General features: G+C 44.5%; 2 protein-coding genes across 4 annotated transcripts in view; one reads left to right on the top strand and one right to left on the bottom strand.

The window, feature by feature from the left end:
• LOC311242896 (uncharacterized protein) overlaps positions 1-4,989 on the top strand; it is a gene marked incomplete at its 5' end in the record, with an annotated part of 7,806 nt that extends 2,817 nt beyond the window's left edge. The window contains one exon of the mRNA XM_084331959.1: positions 3,675-4,989. Within this exon, the coding sequence (XP_084188085.1) occupies positions 3,675-3,912 (238 nt within the window). The 3' untranslated portion in view covers positions 3,913-4,989. The remainder of the gene's footprint in view (positions 1-3,674) is intronic.
• Positions 4,990-10,091: 5,102 nt separating this feature from the next.
• Positions 10,092-16,812, bottom strand: part of mapk9 (mitogen-activated protein kinase 9) — an 86,992-nt gene continuing 80,271 nt past the window's right edge. The window contains exons 9-12 of one of the 3 annotated variants that reach the window (XM_084332428.1): positions 15,283-15,407; positions 15,086-15,149; positions 12,520-12,591; positions 10,092-10,472 (exon numbers count right to left, since the gene is read on the bottom strand). In XM_084332428.1, the coding sequence (XP_084188554.1) occupies positions 10,336-10,472; positions 12,520-12,591; positions 15,086-15,149; positions 15,283-15,407 (398 nt within the window). In that variant the 3' untranslated portion in view covers positions 10,092-10,335. The remainder of the gene's footprint in view (positions 10,473-12,519; positions 12,592-15,085; positions 15,150-15,282; positions 15,408-16,812) is intronic. The other 2 variants (XM_084332429.1, XM_084332430.1) reach the window with 2 other exon arrangements.

Here is a 16,812-nt window from a genome sequence, read left to right as displayed (position 1 = left end):
ATATCACTTTCACATCATGGTCAATGGATCCAGGTTTGAATGCTCCCAAGCCGTCCCATGTACTGTAGAATGCATACTTTTACTTTAGATACTTAAGTACATTCAATAGCAAATACTTCTCTACTTTTACTTAAGTCAAATTTGAATGGAGGACTTTTACTTTTACCAGAGTACTCATTCATCCGGGGATTTCTACTTTTACCTAAGTAAAGGAACTGTGTACTTCTTCCATCATTGAATAATAATAATAATAATAATAATAATAATAATAATAATAATAAACTTTATTTGTATAGCACCTTTCATACAATAATTGCAGCCTAAAGTGCTTCACAACAGTGATGTAGACACAAAAATAGAAATAGGCATAAGAATGTCATTGAATTGCTGCAGACATAAAATTAGTATAACATAGACAGAATAAGATAAATGCATAAAGTGTAGACAGAATAAAAGCAGTGCAAGAAAATAGCTTTTTCCATTTACAGTGCAATGTAAAAATAGACCATTTGCGTACAATATTGCAATAGTGCAGTGCAATAAAATAGCTCTCATTTACAGTATAATAATCAATATCGCCTCACACCACTTTCACCTTGCCACACTTATTGATTACAATAAGTAATCTGACATTAAAATCTATAAAAGGCTAACCCTGAATTCCCCCAAGGGGATCAATAAAGGATTATCTTATCTTAGCAGGTTTCTGACATGAAATCTCCCAAAGAAACTGTAATAGATTTCTGTCATTACAATCCATAAAAGAGTATTAGCACGTTTCTGACATAGTATGGATGTAATGTACACTATGTAATACACTATGACTATGGTATTTATTTATTTACTTTTTACCATAGAACAGACACAACCATGTTAATGTATTAAAAAAACCTTTTCCGTAGTTACACAAACGTAAGATTAACATACAATTTTCAATGTGAAATCAAGATCTACCTTTAGTGTTGACCCACCTCCTCAAATCAGCATTCTGACTATAGTGCCGCCTAGTGGTCGACCTCTGAAGCATCCTACCTTTCATGCACCTCTCTCCTCAAAGACATTACTCCTGTTCATTAAATAGGGATAATACTCTGACCCAGAAGGCTCGAGCCTTCTTTAAACTCTTTTACCCCAAAGATATTTTCCAAAAAAAAAGAGAAAACATCTTAGTCTGGAGGTGGGACGGCTTGGGAGCATGAAGGTTATGTTAAAGTGGTATGTGGTCCAGTTATGCTGCTCTGATTATACTGTAGGTCATGTTAAAGTGGTATGTGGTCCAGTTATGCTGCTCTGATTATACTGTAGGTCATGTTAAAGTGGTATGTGGTCCAGTTATGCTGCTCTGATTATACTGTAGGTCATGTTAAAGTGGTATGTGGTCCAGTTATGCTGCTCTGATTATACTGTAGGTCATGTTAAAGTGGTATGTGGTCCAGTTATGCTGCTCTGATTATACTGTAGGTCATGTTAAAGTGGTATGTGGTCCAGTTACGCTGCTCTGATTACGTCCTCTCGAAGTTGACAGGCTTCAAATGTGAAAGTATATAATCTTCATACATGTTTGCTACGTCTCCGACTTTCGCTGGCTCTAGTGTGTTTTTAAGCTAGCACAAAAGTAGTGGTATCACGATTGAAACTAGACCAACTAAGGAGTTCATAGGCACCAAGCATGTCATGCTAGCTCGTTGGGAAGGGGGCTATTTAATGCTCCAAAGTTAGGGTCCTTTGACCTCTCACCTCCAGATAGCAGAATGAAAATGAGTTCTATCGGTATCCAAGAGTCACCCCTTTACATACATGCCCAATTTACACTAATCCCATGCAGCTTTGGGGCAAAGCCATACAGGTCTTTGCATGTAGTTCAAAGGTGTTATTTTCGCCTATTTTTAAAATGGTGTACAGTATAGGCCTATTTCTGTATACTGTATACTGTGGTCCCTAAACAGTCTTGGAATTGCACACATTGGGTATGACTGGAAAGGTGATCCTCTTCTTGTGGGTCCAATGAGCCTAACTGTATTAATGTATGATGACGTTAGTCCCCATAGTATCCATTTCAAGGTACAGGACCATCATTTGAAACTTGAACTCACTGTATAAAATGACCTATTATTGTGACCTCTAGGATAATCACAGCCCCATGAAACTTTACAACCACCGACTAGAGCCCTGGGCCATTCAGAGGATATGGGATGCCAAGGTATATTAAAAATAAGGGGGGGGGGGGTTCAAAGCCATTCTAAGAATAGAAGTACTCACCACGATTCGCCAAAAAATGCTATTCTTGCAGAAAACTCTTATTTTTTTTGCTGCAAAATCAGAGCATGCATTTTTCTATGGTGTTCTTTAATGAGATATTTTGGAGCGATTTTTGAGTGGTCATCTTGCATGGCTATCATTAGGTATAGATATAATGTCCCAAGCCTCTATACTCAGAATTGTAAACATTTTAATAGGTGAGATTCAAAACATGTTTTTTGCATACTAATAGAAATGAAATATTGACATGTCAAGTGACTCTTTACGGTCCTAGCCTGACACCCCCCCTAGAGGGACATAGAGCCCCTCCCCCCAAAGTTGAAACTGGTGCCCCTGCCATGACCCATCTTCTCAGCCTGGGAGTGGAAACCCATTAATGTAAAAGCCATCAGCTTATACAGGGGTGACAGTGACTCAGGAGGTAAAGCAGTCGTCTGGTAATCAAAAGGTTAAATTCCCGCTCCTCCCAGGCAGCGTGTCAGTGTTTTTATTTTTTTTTACCTTTATTTAACCAGGCAAATCAATTAAGAACAAATTCGTATTTACAATGATGGCCTGGCAAGAGACAACGCCTCTTGAAAAGGAATTCAGGATTACCGGTAAACATTTCCGACATACAATATATGTTATTACAATATAAATGTACATAAAACATATAGCAGTGAGAGGGGCACCATGACAGACAGGGGGTTGGGGATGTTACTGGGTTGAGAAACAGTTGGCAGGAACCAGTGAGAATGTTCATCAGAGAGTGCTTGAATGTTGCCTTTTAGGCATAAAGGTGACCAGTTTGAGAGATTTTTGTAGGTTGTTCCAGTCCCTGGCAGCAGCCAGCGGCCCTGAATGACACATTTTGACCAAGTGCAGTGTATGTATGTGTCCTTGAGCAAGACACTTAACCCCTAACTGCTCCCGGTGAACAGGTTGGCACCTTGCATGGTCGCCTCCACTGTCGGTGTGTGAATGTGTGAGTGAATGGGTCAAATGTGAGGAACAACTTGTAAAGCGCTTTGGATAAAAGCACTATATATATGAATGCACCATTTACCTCTACTCTTCACCTCACCTTCTCCCCCGTATCTCCCTCCTGTCTCTCTCCCCCCTCTGTCTCTCCCTCCCCCTCCTCTGTATCTCCCTCCCCCCTCTCAATCTCTCCCTCCTGTCTCTCTCCCCCCTATCCCTCCTCTGTATCTCCCTCCCCCCTCAACCTCCTCTGTATCTCCCTCCCGTCTCTCCTCCGTCTCCCCCACCCCTGTCTCTCAAACCCCTCTCCCTCACCTGCTCCCCCTCCTCTGTATCTCCCTCCCCCCTTTCAATCTCTCCCTCCTGTCTCTCTCCCCCCTATCCCTCCTCTGTCTCTCCCTCCCCCCTCCTCTGTCTCTCCCTCACCTGCTCTCCCTCCCGTCTCTCCCCAGCCTGCAGCAGCATAACGAGGAGCTCCAGGGGGAGGTGGTGGGTCTGAGAGCCAACCTGGCTGGGCAGCGCCGCTGGTACCAGGCGGTCCAGGCCAAGATCCTGGAGTCGGAGCGGGCGCGGGACGCCGCTGACCTGCGGAACGCCGCCCTGCAGGCGGAGATGGAGCAGTTCTTCGACACGTTCGGAGAGCTGAACAACGAGGCCAAGAAGGCCGAGTGCATCGTCAGGAGCTTCTGAGAGACTGTTGTTGTTGTTGTTGTTGCGAGGGGGGCGTGAATGTTTTAATGAAACGGCGTGTTGTAAAATAAGACAGAGCTGTCTAAAAACTAGACCTAGAATTACAAGACGAGGACGAGGCAACATCATGGTAGAAAATGGCTTCCCGGTGAAACAAGGCACCAGGCACGTCACGCTAGCTTATCGGAAAGGGGACGAAATAAAGCTCTAAAGTTAGGGACCATTTTCAAAGGGGTCCGTTGATCTCTCACCTGTTATTAGAACGGTCTAAAAACTAGAGACGACCTAGAATTATAAGATGAGGACGAGGCGACGTTATGGTAGAAAACGGCCTCCCAGATAAAATGATATTGCATTGTAAGAAGTGCTAAACCATGAGAACGTAAGGACTGTGTCCAGTCCTTGTCGTGTCATTCTAGGAGGTGCTTCAGGTCTCGACGATTGGCCACTGACTTTACTTTGTGTATAATACAGGTGACAGTGATCCAACACTGATCCACTGTCACGTGTGTTCCACTTAAACAGGTATCTAATTGAGTTTTTGTCCACTAGTTGATGAAATTGGCAGTTCTCTGAAGATTGTGCATCACACGTTCTTCCAGCACGCGCACAAGGATGCATGTAAACATGCTCTTCTTGTGCTTCAAATTGATTGGTCTACACACTATCTTCCTCGAAATCTAACAAGCTAACCTGCCTGTCAATCAAAGGTCTGACTCATTACAACTTAGCCAAAAAAGAAAAAGCCAAACTTAACGGATATGATACAGCGAGAGCAAAGCAAATGGCAGAAAATGTACTTTGCAAAGGTTATGAGGTAGGAAACGTATCCAGCTTGTAGACCAAAGAGAATAGCGTTAGTACAGTAAATGTTGTCTGTTTTGGGTGGAAATGTGAATATAAACAAGAGAGCCATTTACACAAAAACTCTGTTGGGATACCTTCAAGCTATGTATAGTTACTGGTGCTATGTACAATTATTGGTACAATGTATAGTTACTGGTTCTATGTACAATTATTGTTACAATGTATAGTTACTGGTTCTATGTATGTACAATTATTGTTACAATGTATAGTTACTGGTGCTATGTATGTACAATTATTGTTACAATGTATAGTTACTGGTGCTATGTACAATTATTGGTACTATGTACAGAATCAGGTGAATATACAAAACCAGTGAGATACAAACTACATATAAAAAGAAAACATGAAAGCAGTTCCTTGGAGATGTCATTTTATTTGTCGAGGCGGGGGAATAGATGGAGGCCAGGTGGTATTGTGGTCTTTGCAAATCATGGGACATCATTGAAAATTGTAATAAAATAAAAGGGGAAAAAGAATGAACCAAACAAAAATGGTGAGATGTACAGTAATATTCAGTGTATACAATGAAGTTTCATTCCCTCTCTTCTTCTCAAACACGGTAAACATACAAGATGGCCTGAGTATAGCGATACTCTTATCCAGTGGTGCAGTGGTGATTTCGTAAGGGGTTGCACTGGTGTTTTAATGACGCCACGTGCAATGTTCCCTCGCGAATAAAGACGATGCCTAATTAATTGCCTCTAGGAATGGAATGCGACACTTCATTCACAGGTTGTGTGTTGAATGGTCCAACTGTAGTATTTGAACACACCTGACGACCTGAGCTATTGTTATGCCAAGTAGCCAGGTGGGTACTTGGCACAGAGTCGAGTGGAACACATTCTTCTGTGCACGCGCGTGCACCTGCTCAAAGAGGCGGAGCGCCGTGCAAACCCCGTCCTATGACCACTGCATCACGGCTCTTATCCAACAGGGTTCAGAGAGAGCGAGACGGCGACTCCCCCTGGTAGTTTTTTTTAAGGCATGATTGGATGAATAAGGTCGTCATGGTTTATAAAAGAAAAAACTAAAACAATATGATACACACAAGTCGTCGTTCTTGACTCCATAGTGTTCCGTGTACGCCATGTCCGTGACACTACGCCATGGCGCCAGTCGGCTGTAAGCAGCGGCGGTACACACAGTCCCGTTTCAAGTCCTCGTTTCTAGAACCGTCAGAGTTCCCCAGAGTTCCACCGAGGATCCCACAGCCACGTCCGCAACCTAAAACCGAAGAGAGCGAGAGACCGTCCCTCCGCAAGACCTCGTCCTTTACGCAAGACCAGGCAACTGAAGGACAACTCAGAAGGAGGAAATGAGGGGGGAGAGAGACCGCTGTAGACCACGTGTTGATAACCGGGTAGACACAGACAGGCATTACAAGAGACAAGCACAGTATCTCTCCAAAAAAAAAAAAAGGTTTTCAGAACCCAAGAAGACCACAGCACTGTATGGCAAAAATAATTGACCTGAATGGAGTTCTCTTCATTATAAGGAACGATAAAAAGGCGATTGAGAGAGAGATCATATAGCCTCCATGCAAGGTAAACATCACTAGTTTTGTTTTTTTTATTTGTACGATGTGGTGTAAATGACATGGTTTCATCTCGCCGGTGTCCAGTAGTGATGGAATGGTTTAGAGTAGCAGTAGCACTGGCGGCCCATGATTTGAGTTCCCATGGGCCCCAAAATGTCATCAATTGTGTGCAACATTTTGCAAGAAAAACTAAAAAATAAATACAATTACATGGATCTTTCCCACCACCCCCCCCCCCCCCCTCTCTCCTCTCCCAAACTGATGGGATTACGATGTATTCTTGTCGATATACACATTGATAAGTCGGTACCTTATGTCACACAGGGGGGTGATTGAGAGATATCGAAATTTCACAGGTACAATGGATTTCTAACAATATACTTTTTCTTCTCAATCTTCTCAATAAAAGGGTCTACATACATACACTAAAGGGGGGGGGGGGGGGGGGGGTTCGCGATACCTTTGCGTACAATTATATCAGGAAATAAAAGTAACACTGCAACCACAGCTCCCCCTGTGGTAAAAGATCAAACCCACATCACTCAAAGCCAATTCAACCTATCTGAAGCTCCACTCTCTTTTCTTGATCCTCCAATCACAATTGTCGCTTCCTAGGTCAATTCAAAACACTATGGGTAAAAGTATGGCTGGGCAGTATATTGGTATTTATTGTGTCATATATTTCCCCCCCTTCTTTTAATTTTTTCGTGACTCGTGGTACAGCATTTTGTTATCTAAAAAGAATGCTAACAGGGTTCCCACAGACATTGCAAAATAAAATTCAAGGACTTTCAAGTACTTTTCCCAGCACTATTTTTCATTTTAAAAGGGCATTTAAAAGGATACATACATTCACTTTTAAATGCTGTTTTTTTATAGAAAAAAAATCTGATCCAATATTTATGGCTTAAAACTAGAGATGTCCGATATTATCGACCTACCGATATTATCGGCCGATATTGGTATTAAAATGTAATATCGGAAATGATTGGTATTACATTTTTTTTTTATTTCTTTTACATTTATTTAACCTTTATTTACCCAGGCAAGCAAGTAAGAACAAATTCGTATTTGATTTATTGTGAAAAGTATGCATAATGTTGTGTTTTTTGGGGGGGAAACCCCACATATATCGGTATCGGTTGATATGGGTATCGGAAATTAAGAGCTGGACAATATCGGTATATCGGTAAAAAAGTCAATATCGAACATCCCTACTTAAAACCAATTTCCGACAATTAGTTACACTTTAAATATATATTTGTTTATTTCTTGATTCAGAACAATTTTTATCATGGATGAACTAAACTTTCAATGTGAATAGTTGATTTGAATTTCAAGGACTTTTTAAGCACCTTGTTAAAAAATGGGCCGTTTAAGGAATTCCAGGCCTTGACTTTTTTGTAGAAAATCAAGCACTTTAAGCACTTCAAGGACCTTGTGCGAACCCTGTGCTAAAACGCAAATATAAGGCCAGCTCTTTCATAAAATGACTTAGGAAATATATTTGAGAATTGACAGTTTGGTAACGACTGTATCACCCTTGCCCATTCACACGCAGCCTAACCTCATTCCCAGTTTTATCTCTGTGAGATAAAGCCTGGTAAAGAACTACTGCCGGAAGTGTCTATGGGGTCGAATTTCCTGTGTATGTAGTTCCCCTGGAAGCTGTCTCCGAACGGACCAAACTTTTCCCGAATCCCGTCGGCAAACAAGCTAGAACGTCCCGGTCATGTAGTAAATTCTTCAGGCAAAGCCGTTGCAGTGGCTTAAACGAGGAAATATTGTGCACTTCACACGTTTCTATAATTGTTTTGTCGAAACCGGAACGCCTGTAGCCTGTACTTCCGTTTAGACACTTTAGGAGCCATATCTTGTCCAGCCCAATGTGACGAACGTTGATTGGATTACCCGACATGTAGTCGCGCATAGCCAGACCTCTCGCCACGCTACGTTAGCGATGTGCCAACGCAGAACCTATCGTTATTCTGCACTAGCTGGGGGGGAAAAACATTCTGGGTTGTTGGTATTTCTTAAACCAATCAGAATCGTCAAGGGGCGGGCCTAAACGGCACCAAGTTCACCGGTGCCGGGGGAGAAACCGGTCAGCAAACATTATTTGAATATCTTTAAAACAATCCACAGAATGAACCAAGCAGGATCTTTGTCAATGTTTTCCATCATAAGCGCGTAGCTTACTAGCTCCAGGGCTCGAGTGGGGATTTTGAAAATGGCAACACATGGGGGGAGCGGAAAGGAGACAGGAATTGGGCGTAAGGATGCTCGGAAATAGTGGGCCAATGGGAGACTTATACGAGCGGTCCATAAGGAAGCTAGGACATAGTCAGCCAATGGGAGACGTATATGAGCAGTCCAAAAGGAAGCTAGGACATAGTCAGCCAATGGGAGACGTATATGAGCGGTCCATAAGGAAGCTAGGACATAGTCGGCCAATGGGAGACTTGCATACGAGCGGTCCATAAGGAAGCTCAGAAATAGTCGGCCAATGGGAGACTTACATACGAGCGGTCCATAAGGAAACTAGGACATAGTCAGCCAATGGGAGACTTATATATGCATGGTCCACAAGCAAGTTAGGAAACAGTCAGCCAATGGGAGACTTATATATGCATGGTCCACAAGCAAGTTAGGAAACAGTCGGCCAATGGGAGACTTATATATGCATGGTCCACAAGCAAGTTAGGAAACAGTCGGCCAATGGGAGACTTATATATGCATGGTCCACAAGCAAGTTAGGAAACAGTCGGCCAATGGGAGACTTATATATGCGTGGTCCACAAGCAAGTTACGAAACAGTCGGCCAATGGGAGACTTACATACGAGCGGTCCGTATCCTTTCAAGTCAGCCCTCGCACCATGTGATCTCCCAGACCTAAAACGCATGGTGTCGCCGTCGTCATCATTATCGGAAAAGGTCCTTTTGAATCTCATGATTTATCTTCCTCCTTATCGCTCGGCTCGAAGTCAAAGCAACCACCCCGGGGGGATTTTTCAATACTGCTAAAAGCTAAAAGATGGACTCTCGAACTCTGGATCCGCGTTTGATCGTCAGTTGAACGTCGGGCCGGTCAGCGCGATCGACCCGACTGTAGGCGATTGTCCGTCTCGGCCGGTAAACATGCAGGACAGCAGCGAGACCGCTGTGGTCACTCTTCTGTTCAGTGCATCTCAGTCTGCTCAAGTCTTACAAGGACAGAGAGCCAGCAGCGAGATACCGCTGTGGTCACTCTTCCGTTCAGTGCATCTCTGCTCAAATCTTACAAAGACAGAGCCTTTTCTTTTCCTTTTAAAAAAGGTCTAAAAATTAATTTTCACAAAAATATAACAAACAGAACTATTACAATTACAGAGAACAATGGAATCCCCCTCAACCTGCTCCAGGTAAACTGATAATAATCAACATGGATGCATTAGTTTATAGTAGGATTGAGCTGAAAATAGGAGGTTACAGACAGAACCGTTGACCCAACAGAGACGGTAACTAACTACCACCTCCGGGAGATGGTCCAAGACAAACGTTTCGGGGGTTTTGAAGTTGAGAGAATGAACTAGGACCCATCAGATCACACACACACACACACACACACACACACACACACACACACACACACACACACACACACACACACACACACACACACACACACACACACACACACACACACACACACACACACACACACACACACACACACACACACACACACACACACACACACACACACACACACACACACACACACACACACACACACACACACACACACACACACACACACACACACACACTAAAGAAAATAGAAAAATAGACCTATCCATGGAGGGGGGAGGGAGAGAGTGAGAAAAGGGTGATGGCCGATTGATATTCAGATACTATGAACTGGAGACAGGCGGACAGACAGACAGACAGACAGACGGACAGGCCGCGGCCGGTGTTCATTGGCTCTCGTCCAGCGGTCCGGTGTTCTCATTGGCTCTCGTCCAGCGGTCCGGTGTTCTCATTGGCTCTCGTCCAGCGGTCCGGTGAGCGTGTCGATGCTGCTGCTGTCTGTGTCCGAGGCCAGAGTCTGCTCTGTGGACATGGACGAGATGTCGTTGGCGGAGGACGACTGAGAGGCCGAACCGGACACCACTTCTGAGAGAGAGAGAGAGAGAGAGAGAGACAGAGAGAGACATAGACAGAGAGAGACAGGGAGAAAGATGGAGAGACAGAGAGAGAGATAGACACAGAGAGACATAGAGAGGCAGAGAGACAGAACGAGAGATGGAGAGAGAGAGAGAGAGAGATAGACAGACAGACAGAGAGAAAGATGGAGATTGGAGAGACGGAGAGAGATACACAGAGAGGGAGAGACACAGAGAGAGACAGATACGGAGAGAGAGAGATGGAGAGACAGAGAGAGAGAGATAGACAGACAGACACACACAGCAGAGGGAGCACAGAGAAAAGTGCCATGAGTGCCACAGATAAAACACATGGAATGCCTGCTATGACGTTGACCAGCTGCTGAATGAATGCCGGTACATAAAATATAATACATCGTACCATAAGGCATTCACCATAGAATTCTGTCATTGAAATGGGAGATGGTTTGGTGCATGAGACCACAGATTATAGCAGCTATAACAGCTCAGCAGTGGAAGATCTACCGAGAGACAGTCTGATGCCGTAGAGCCAGCCATGCACTTCTGTTGTGTATTCAGGCCATCTGCAGGTTTCAACAAGCTCAACTTAAGACTTTCTAAGACCTTTTTAATACCACTTGTATCACCGATTTCATGACCATACTAGGGGAAAAACAAACAAAAAAACCCATACTGGCGGGAGCACTTGTGGACCTATTTAAACGATTGCGTGTTCCACACGAGCTCTCACCAGATGCACCAAGCTCCCGGTAGCCCCGCAAAAAAACTACGACTTGAATACGAAAACATTTAATATATTAAATTTTATTATTTGATCTCCTGACAGCTGGGCTTTAATACCTTTTAAGGCCTTAGATTGAGAACTTGAGAATTTAATATCCCACAGATACACCCCCCCCCCCGTAAAAATAAATAATAAAGCTCAGCAAAGATGAAGGAGTATGCGATTCAAAATAAAATCAAAACAGCCCAAAGTGTGTGCCAGAATGAAAGTCAACATCTTGCCAGTTTTGCTCCTAAACTAATCAAGCCGTATTTATAGAGAAGAGGTTTGTTACTTAGGAACGTGGAGACGCATTTAGAATTTCTTGAGACGAAAGTAGCCTCCTCGAACAAAAAGAGCCCGATTTGAACCCGTTCACCCTGTCACTACCACACTACCAAAAGGGTTAACCCTTTCACTGTGACAATACTTTCACTGCCAAGCGACAAAGGGTAAACCCTTTCACAACCACACGACAGAAGGTTAACCCTTTCACTACCAGAGTGGCAGTGAAAGGGTTAACCTTCTTGTCGTGTGGTAGTGCAAGGGTTAACACCGCCGACGACTACACCGAAAAACTAAGGTGGTTTTCTCCGGTTGCGTTCCAAGTCCAACGGCGTCACGGCTAAGGACCTACAGCTATATTCATCTGCTGTGTCTGTCCTCGCAGGTCTGTTTTATTCTTCAAACGCCGAAGTGTCCCGTTTGTTGGACAGGACCGACTACGAGTCCTCCGCTCTGCCAGATTCGTGTCCAAACGTTTGGAGGGGATGAACTTTTTCATACGTCACCAGCTGTTGTTTCTGCAAACTAATCTCAAACCAAAACCGACGGACACAGCAACACCTTCTGTCTGTTTCGTCTCCGTTTCGTGACGGATCGATGTAGCGCCTCTGATGCTAACGTTTCGGGACTCTTGCTCTTCAATGATCGTGTGTCGCTGCAGAAAACGCCATCGTTTTGAACCAGTTCAATCCAGTTGAACGTTACAACCATCTCGAGTCTCGCGCACCGTCCACACACATACCGCAATGATCGGAATTTCCACGACAAGACGATCAAAAAATCATACGGAATGTCTAGAAGCAACGCTTCTGGCTTATCTCGTGCGCCAATCGGACCCGTGTCAAACCCCGCCCCCTCTTTTCTTGATCCTCCGATCACAACCGTCGCTTTCGCTCCGTTGCGATTGGAGGATAAAGAAAAGAGGGCGTGGTTTGAGGGCGGGGATCTCCGGTGGAGATCACTAAGACGATGCGTTCCAGTTGTGTACCTGAGCCGTCCTCCTTCGTCACTCCGTTCTTACTGCGCTCCTCCCAGTCGATCAGCTCCTCATAGATGAGCTCTGTGGAGAGAAGGCCACTGTGTGAACATGAGCTACTGGAGTGTTGCTCCAAGGAGACTTTCATCATCCAAGCATGACACATTATTACTACTCTGTCTATTCTCTTTGACTAACTATATTATTGCACCGCACTATTGCACTATTTTACTCTGTCTATTCTAGTCTTTTATTAACGTCTATTTTTAAACATGTCTATATTATGCGATTGTACTGTAGATGAGAACAATTTTATTGCACTGCACTATTTAACTCTGTCTATTAAATTTTTTCTCTGTCTAACTATTTTATTGCACTGCACTATTGCACTATTTTCCTCTGCCTATTCTATTTTATTTTTAATTTTTATTATTCTTTCCAAAAGAAAAGAGGCCTAGAAGCGTGGCTAACGCTAATGGCACGCATACCAGAGGCTAACTGCCTCCGAAAACAGGCACAGAGGCACTGAAAGAGGATTTCACCCATCTAATGAACACACTAGACTAGACAAATATCAAGATGTATCCATCAGTGGACCAATTGCATGCTTTTGCAGACGTTCTATGCTCGTTTTAGACTTATTTTATGTCTGCACTTTATGCATTGCTCTTGATCTACCAATTTTGTGCTCATCTTATGCCCGTCTTTATGTACTGCTGTGAAGCACTGAGCTGCAATTCTTGTATGAAAGGTGCTATACAAATATTATTATTATTATGAAAAACTAAAGTTTGAAGTGCGTGTGTACATACATGTGGATCTCTAATGAACCTACTCGCTGAAACTGTGAAATTAAGACAACCCAGTCAGATTTTGCACACAGCCTGTATTCAGAAACGGTGCCTTTATTAAACAAGCCGTTTGGGCTTCCGTCTTTATAATGTGATGTCACACAAAAGAGCACATTTCAATGCTCAGTCCTTGACTCGTGTACAAATTAGGCTGGTCGCTCGTAAACCTTCTCTTTTCCACCTAAAGTTGGATTTGAAATATTGTAGTGACCCTGTTCTTGAGTTCTGATTTGATGGGTCAGCTGTCTTATGACTTGTGGGTGTCCCCCCCGGTGTGTTTTGAAGTGTAACTGTGAGCCAAAAATAACCATAGTGCTGTAAGTATTGAGACTCGTATGCAGACATTGTTCTGGTTAATAAACACTTAAATCTTTTTTTTTTATAAATTTTTTCTCCCCCTTTTTTCCTTATTTTTCTCCCATCCCAATTTAGTCGTTATGCGAATTCCCTTCCTGGTCGTTGCGCACATTTTCCCCCCACTTGCCGGCCTAGGGAGGGTTGATAGATACTATCACCATGTGGAGTCAGCCAGCCGCTTCTTTTCACCCGACAGCGAGGACTCTCACTGGGGGAGTGTAACGCTTGGGAGGATCACACTACTTCCCCCAGTTCCCTTCCCTCGCTGAGCAGGCGTCCCGACCGACCTGTAGGAGTCACTGTTTACAACGACCAGGATACATACCCCACCGGCTTCCCACCCGCTAACACTGCCAATTGTGTTAGTAGGGACGACCGACCAAGCCGGAGGTACCGCTGACAGCTGGATTCGATACCAGAGTCTCTGTGGTGGTAGGCAGGCACTTAGTCCGCTGCGCTCCCCAGTCGCCCTATAAACACTTTCATTTGTAACTAGGGATGCTCGATATTGGCTTTTTTACCGATACCGATATTGTCCAACTCTTAATTTCCGATACCGATATCAACCGATATCACATTTTAATGCCGATATCGGCCAATAATATCGGTAGGCCGATAATATCGGACATCATTTCTATAGAAATGTAAAAAAAAAAAAAAAACGATACCGATATTTTCCGATATCACATTTTAATGCCGATATCGGCCGATAATATCGGACATCCCTATTTGTAACCTTAACGTTTGTCTCAGATTCATTTCAAAAACTGCATTGAAATGACGAGCGTAACCACAGCCGCTGGGAGTCACACAACACAATGGATATAGACCACTGCACATCCGCGTTACATGGAGCTCATGGAGGAGCGAGCAGGGGGAGAACCTTTATGAATGTGGATGAGAGCCTTGACATTAAGTGGTTGTAGCTACGGCTGTGGGGGGTGCTGGAGACATGATCCAATAGACCTTTATACGCCCGAGTCTCCTGCACACGTGGAGGCCAGTCCCAGTCGATTGGCACTTTCTCTGCCAAGTTAGTCACTTTTCCGCACCTACTCTGCATGCGCAGATTGCCCACGGAGTCTCTGGATTGTCCAGAGAGATCTAGGTTGATCAATCTGCACATGCAGAGTTTGGGAGTAGGTGCGTAAAAGTGATTATAGCTCAGTTGAGAAAGTGCCGATCGACTTGGGATCGGTCTCTCCGTGTTCAGGAGACTCGGGCGTATAAAAGTATATTGGATCATGTCTCCAGCACCGCCACAGCCGTAGCTACAACCACTTAATGGCAAGGCTCTCATCCACATTCATACGGGAATTTGAGATAAACCGCAATACCGATGGATTTCCCTGGAGGGCGCCACATCCTACCTTTCCACTGGTCAATGGTGTGCTCCCTTTCCTCCAACTGCTTGTCTGAGATCTGTGGAGGAGGCTGTTTAACATAGACATACACATCATATCAAGGTCGGACATACAGTATGCATTCTGGAGATGTCATCAATAGGAGTGAACCCGCCCCCCCCCCCCCCCCCCAAAAACAATCTAAATTAGACCGGTCCGCTCACCGCATCGGCCTCCGCGGGGTCGTACCACACGTGAATGTAGGGGTGGTTGAGGGCCTCTTCCACGGAGACGCGGCTCTCCGGGTCGATCACAAGCATTTTGGAGAGCAGGTCCCGCGCCTGACACGCTGTTATGGCAACAAGAGGAGGAGGTGCAGCGTTACTACGGAAACCAGAGCTGTGTGTGTGTGTGTGTGACATCATCACTCCATTAAAACAAGCCTCGGTGAGAACCGGTGACTTCCCCTAAGTGATGTTCGGCAATTATTTCTAAAAATGTCACGACTCATTCCCCCCCCCCCCGAGGTGAAGCACACAGCGTCGTCTCCAGCTAAATGTCAAGAGAGCCGGAGAGGAAACCGCGCTGGCCTTCAAGGTCGTGTGGTCTGGAGTCTCTGGACTAATTGTACGAGAAATCCCCCCCCGCTGAATACGTGGCACCCCCGGTGCCGACTCCAAAGGGAGCTGGAGAACACGTCTTAATGCCGCGGCGATTATGTTGCACTTAACGTCTCGCTTTACTATAATCAGTAGGGCAGAGCAGTGCGACACCGCGGCTAGATTGACCTATCCCAAGCTCGAAAAAACAACCGTTTTGGAGGAATCGAGAAGAGAGGGGGGCGGGGTTTGAGATGGGTTCAATCGGACACTCTGAGGAGATGTAATCCGGTAGGGCTTGGGGGATAAGGAATGATCTTGAGAGAGAAAATCCACTCTAAAACAGAACCCACGTTGTACAAGTCCAATGATCTTGGGGTGTTAACTGTACTGGCAATCGAGAGCGTTGATACTTTTTGTGAATTTGTGACGTCATCAAGGGAGACTTTTTGTTCCATTGACAATGTATTAGTGAAGGACTTTGTGGGCTTATGGGATTTTAGTTTGAGCAACTACATCCAAATGAGTTTCAGTTAAATGTGGGGCATTTAGCTCCGAATCAGGAAAATGAACCCATATCCCCTGTGGTGGAAAGTAACTAGTAAGTAGTTTTACTCAAGTACTGTACTTCAGTTTCATTTTCGAGCTACTTCTACTAGGGAACATTATAGTTTTACTCCACTACATTTCAAAGGAAATATTTGTACTTTTTTTTACTCCATGTATCTGAACCCATCAGTTACTAGTTACTTTTTTTATTTTATTTTTTTTAAATGTTTCTCCTATTTTTCTGTATTTTTCTCCCATCCCAATTTAGTCGTTATGCCAATTCCCCCCTCCCCTTCCTGGTCGTTGCGCGCATGTGCCCCCCACTGGTCGGTCTAGGGAGCCCTGAAGTCTATCAGATGCTTCCTCCGATACATAGGAGACAGCCAGCAGCCTCTTTTCACCTGGCAGCGAGGACTCTCATTGGTGAAGTGTAACGTGTGGGAGGTCACACTACCCTCACCATCTCCCTCCCTCGCTATGCAGGCGCCCTGACAGACCTGTAGGAGTCGCTGTTTACAACGACCAGGACCCACCCCCACCGGCTTCCCTCCCGCCGACACTGCCAATGGACCTGTCTCAAAACCCTGCCCTCTTTTCTTGATCCTC

Source organism: Notolepis coatsorum, assembly GCF_963971535.1.
Source record: "Notolepis coatsorum genome assembly, chromosome: 16".
Classification (NCBI taxonomy): Eukaryota; Metazoa; Chordata; class Actinopteri; order Aulopiformes; family Paralepididae; genus Notolepis; species Notolepis coatsorum.
The sequence above is the reverse complement of the archived record's forward strand: the minus strand, read 5'-3'. Positions and strand labels throughout refer to the sequence as shown.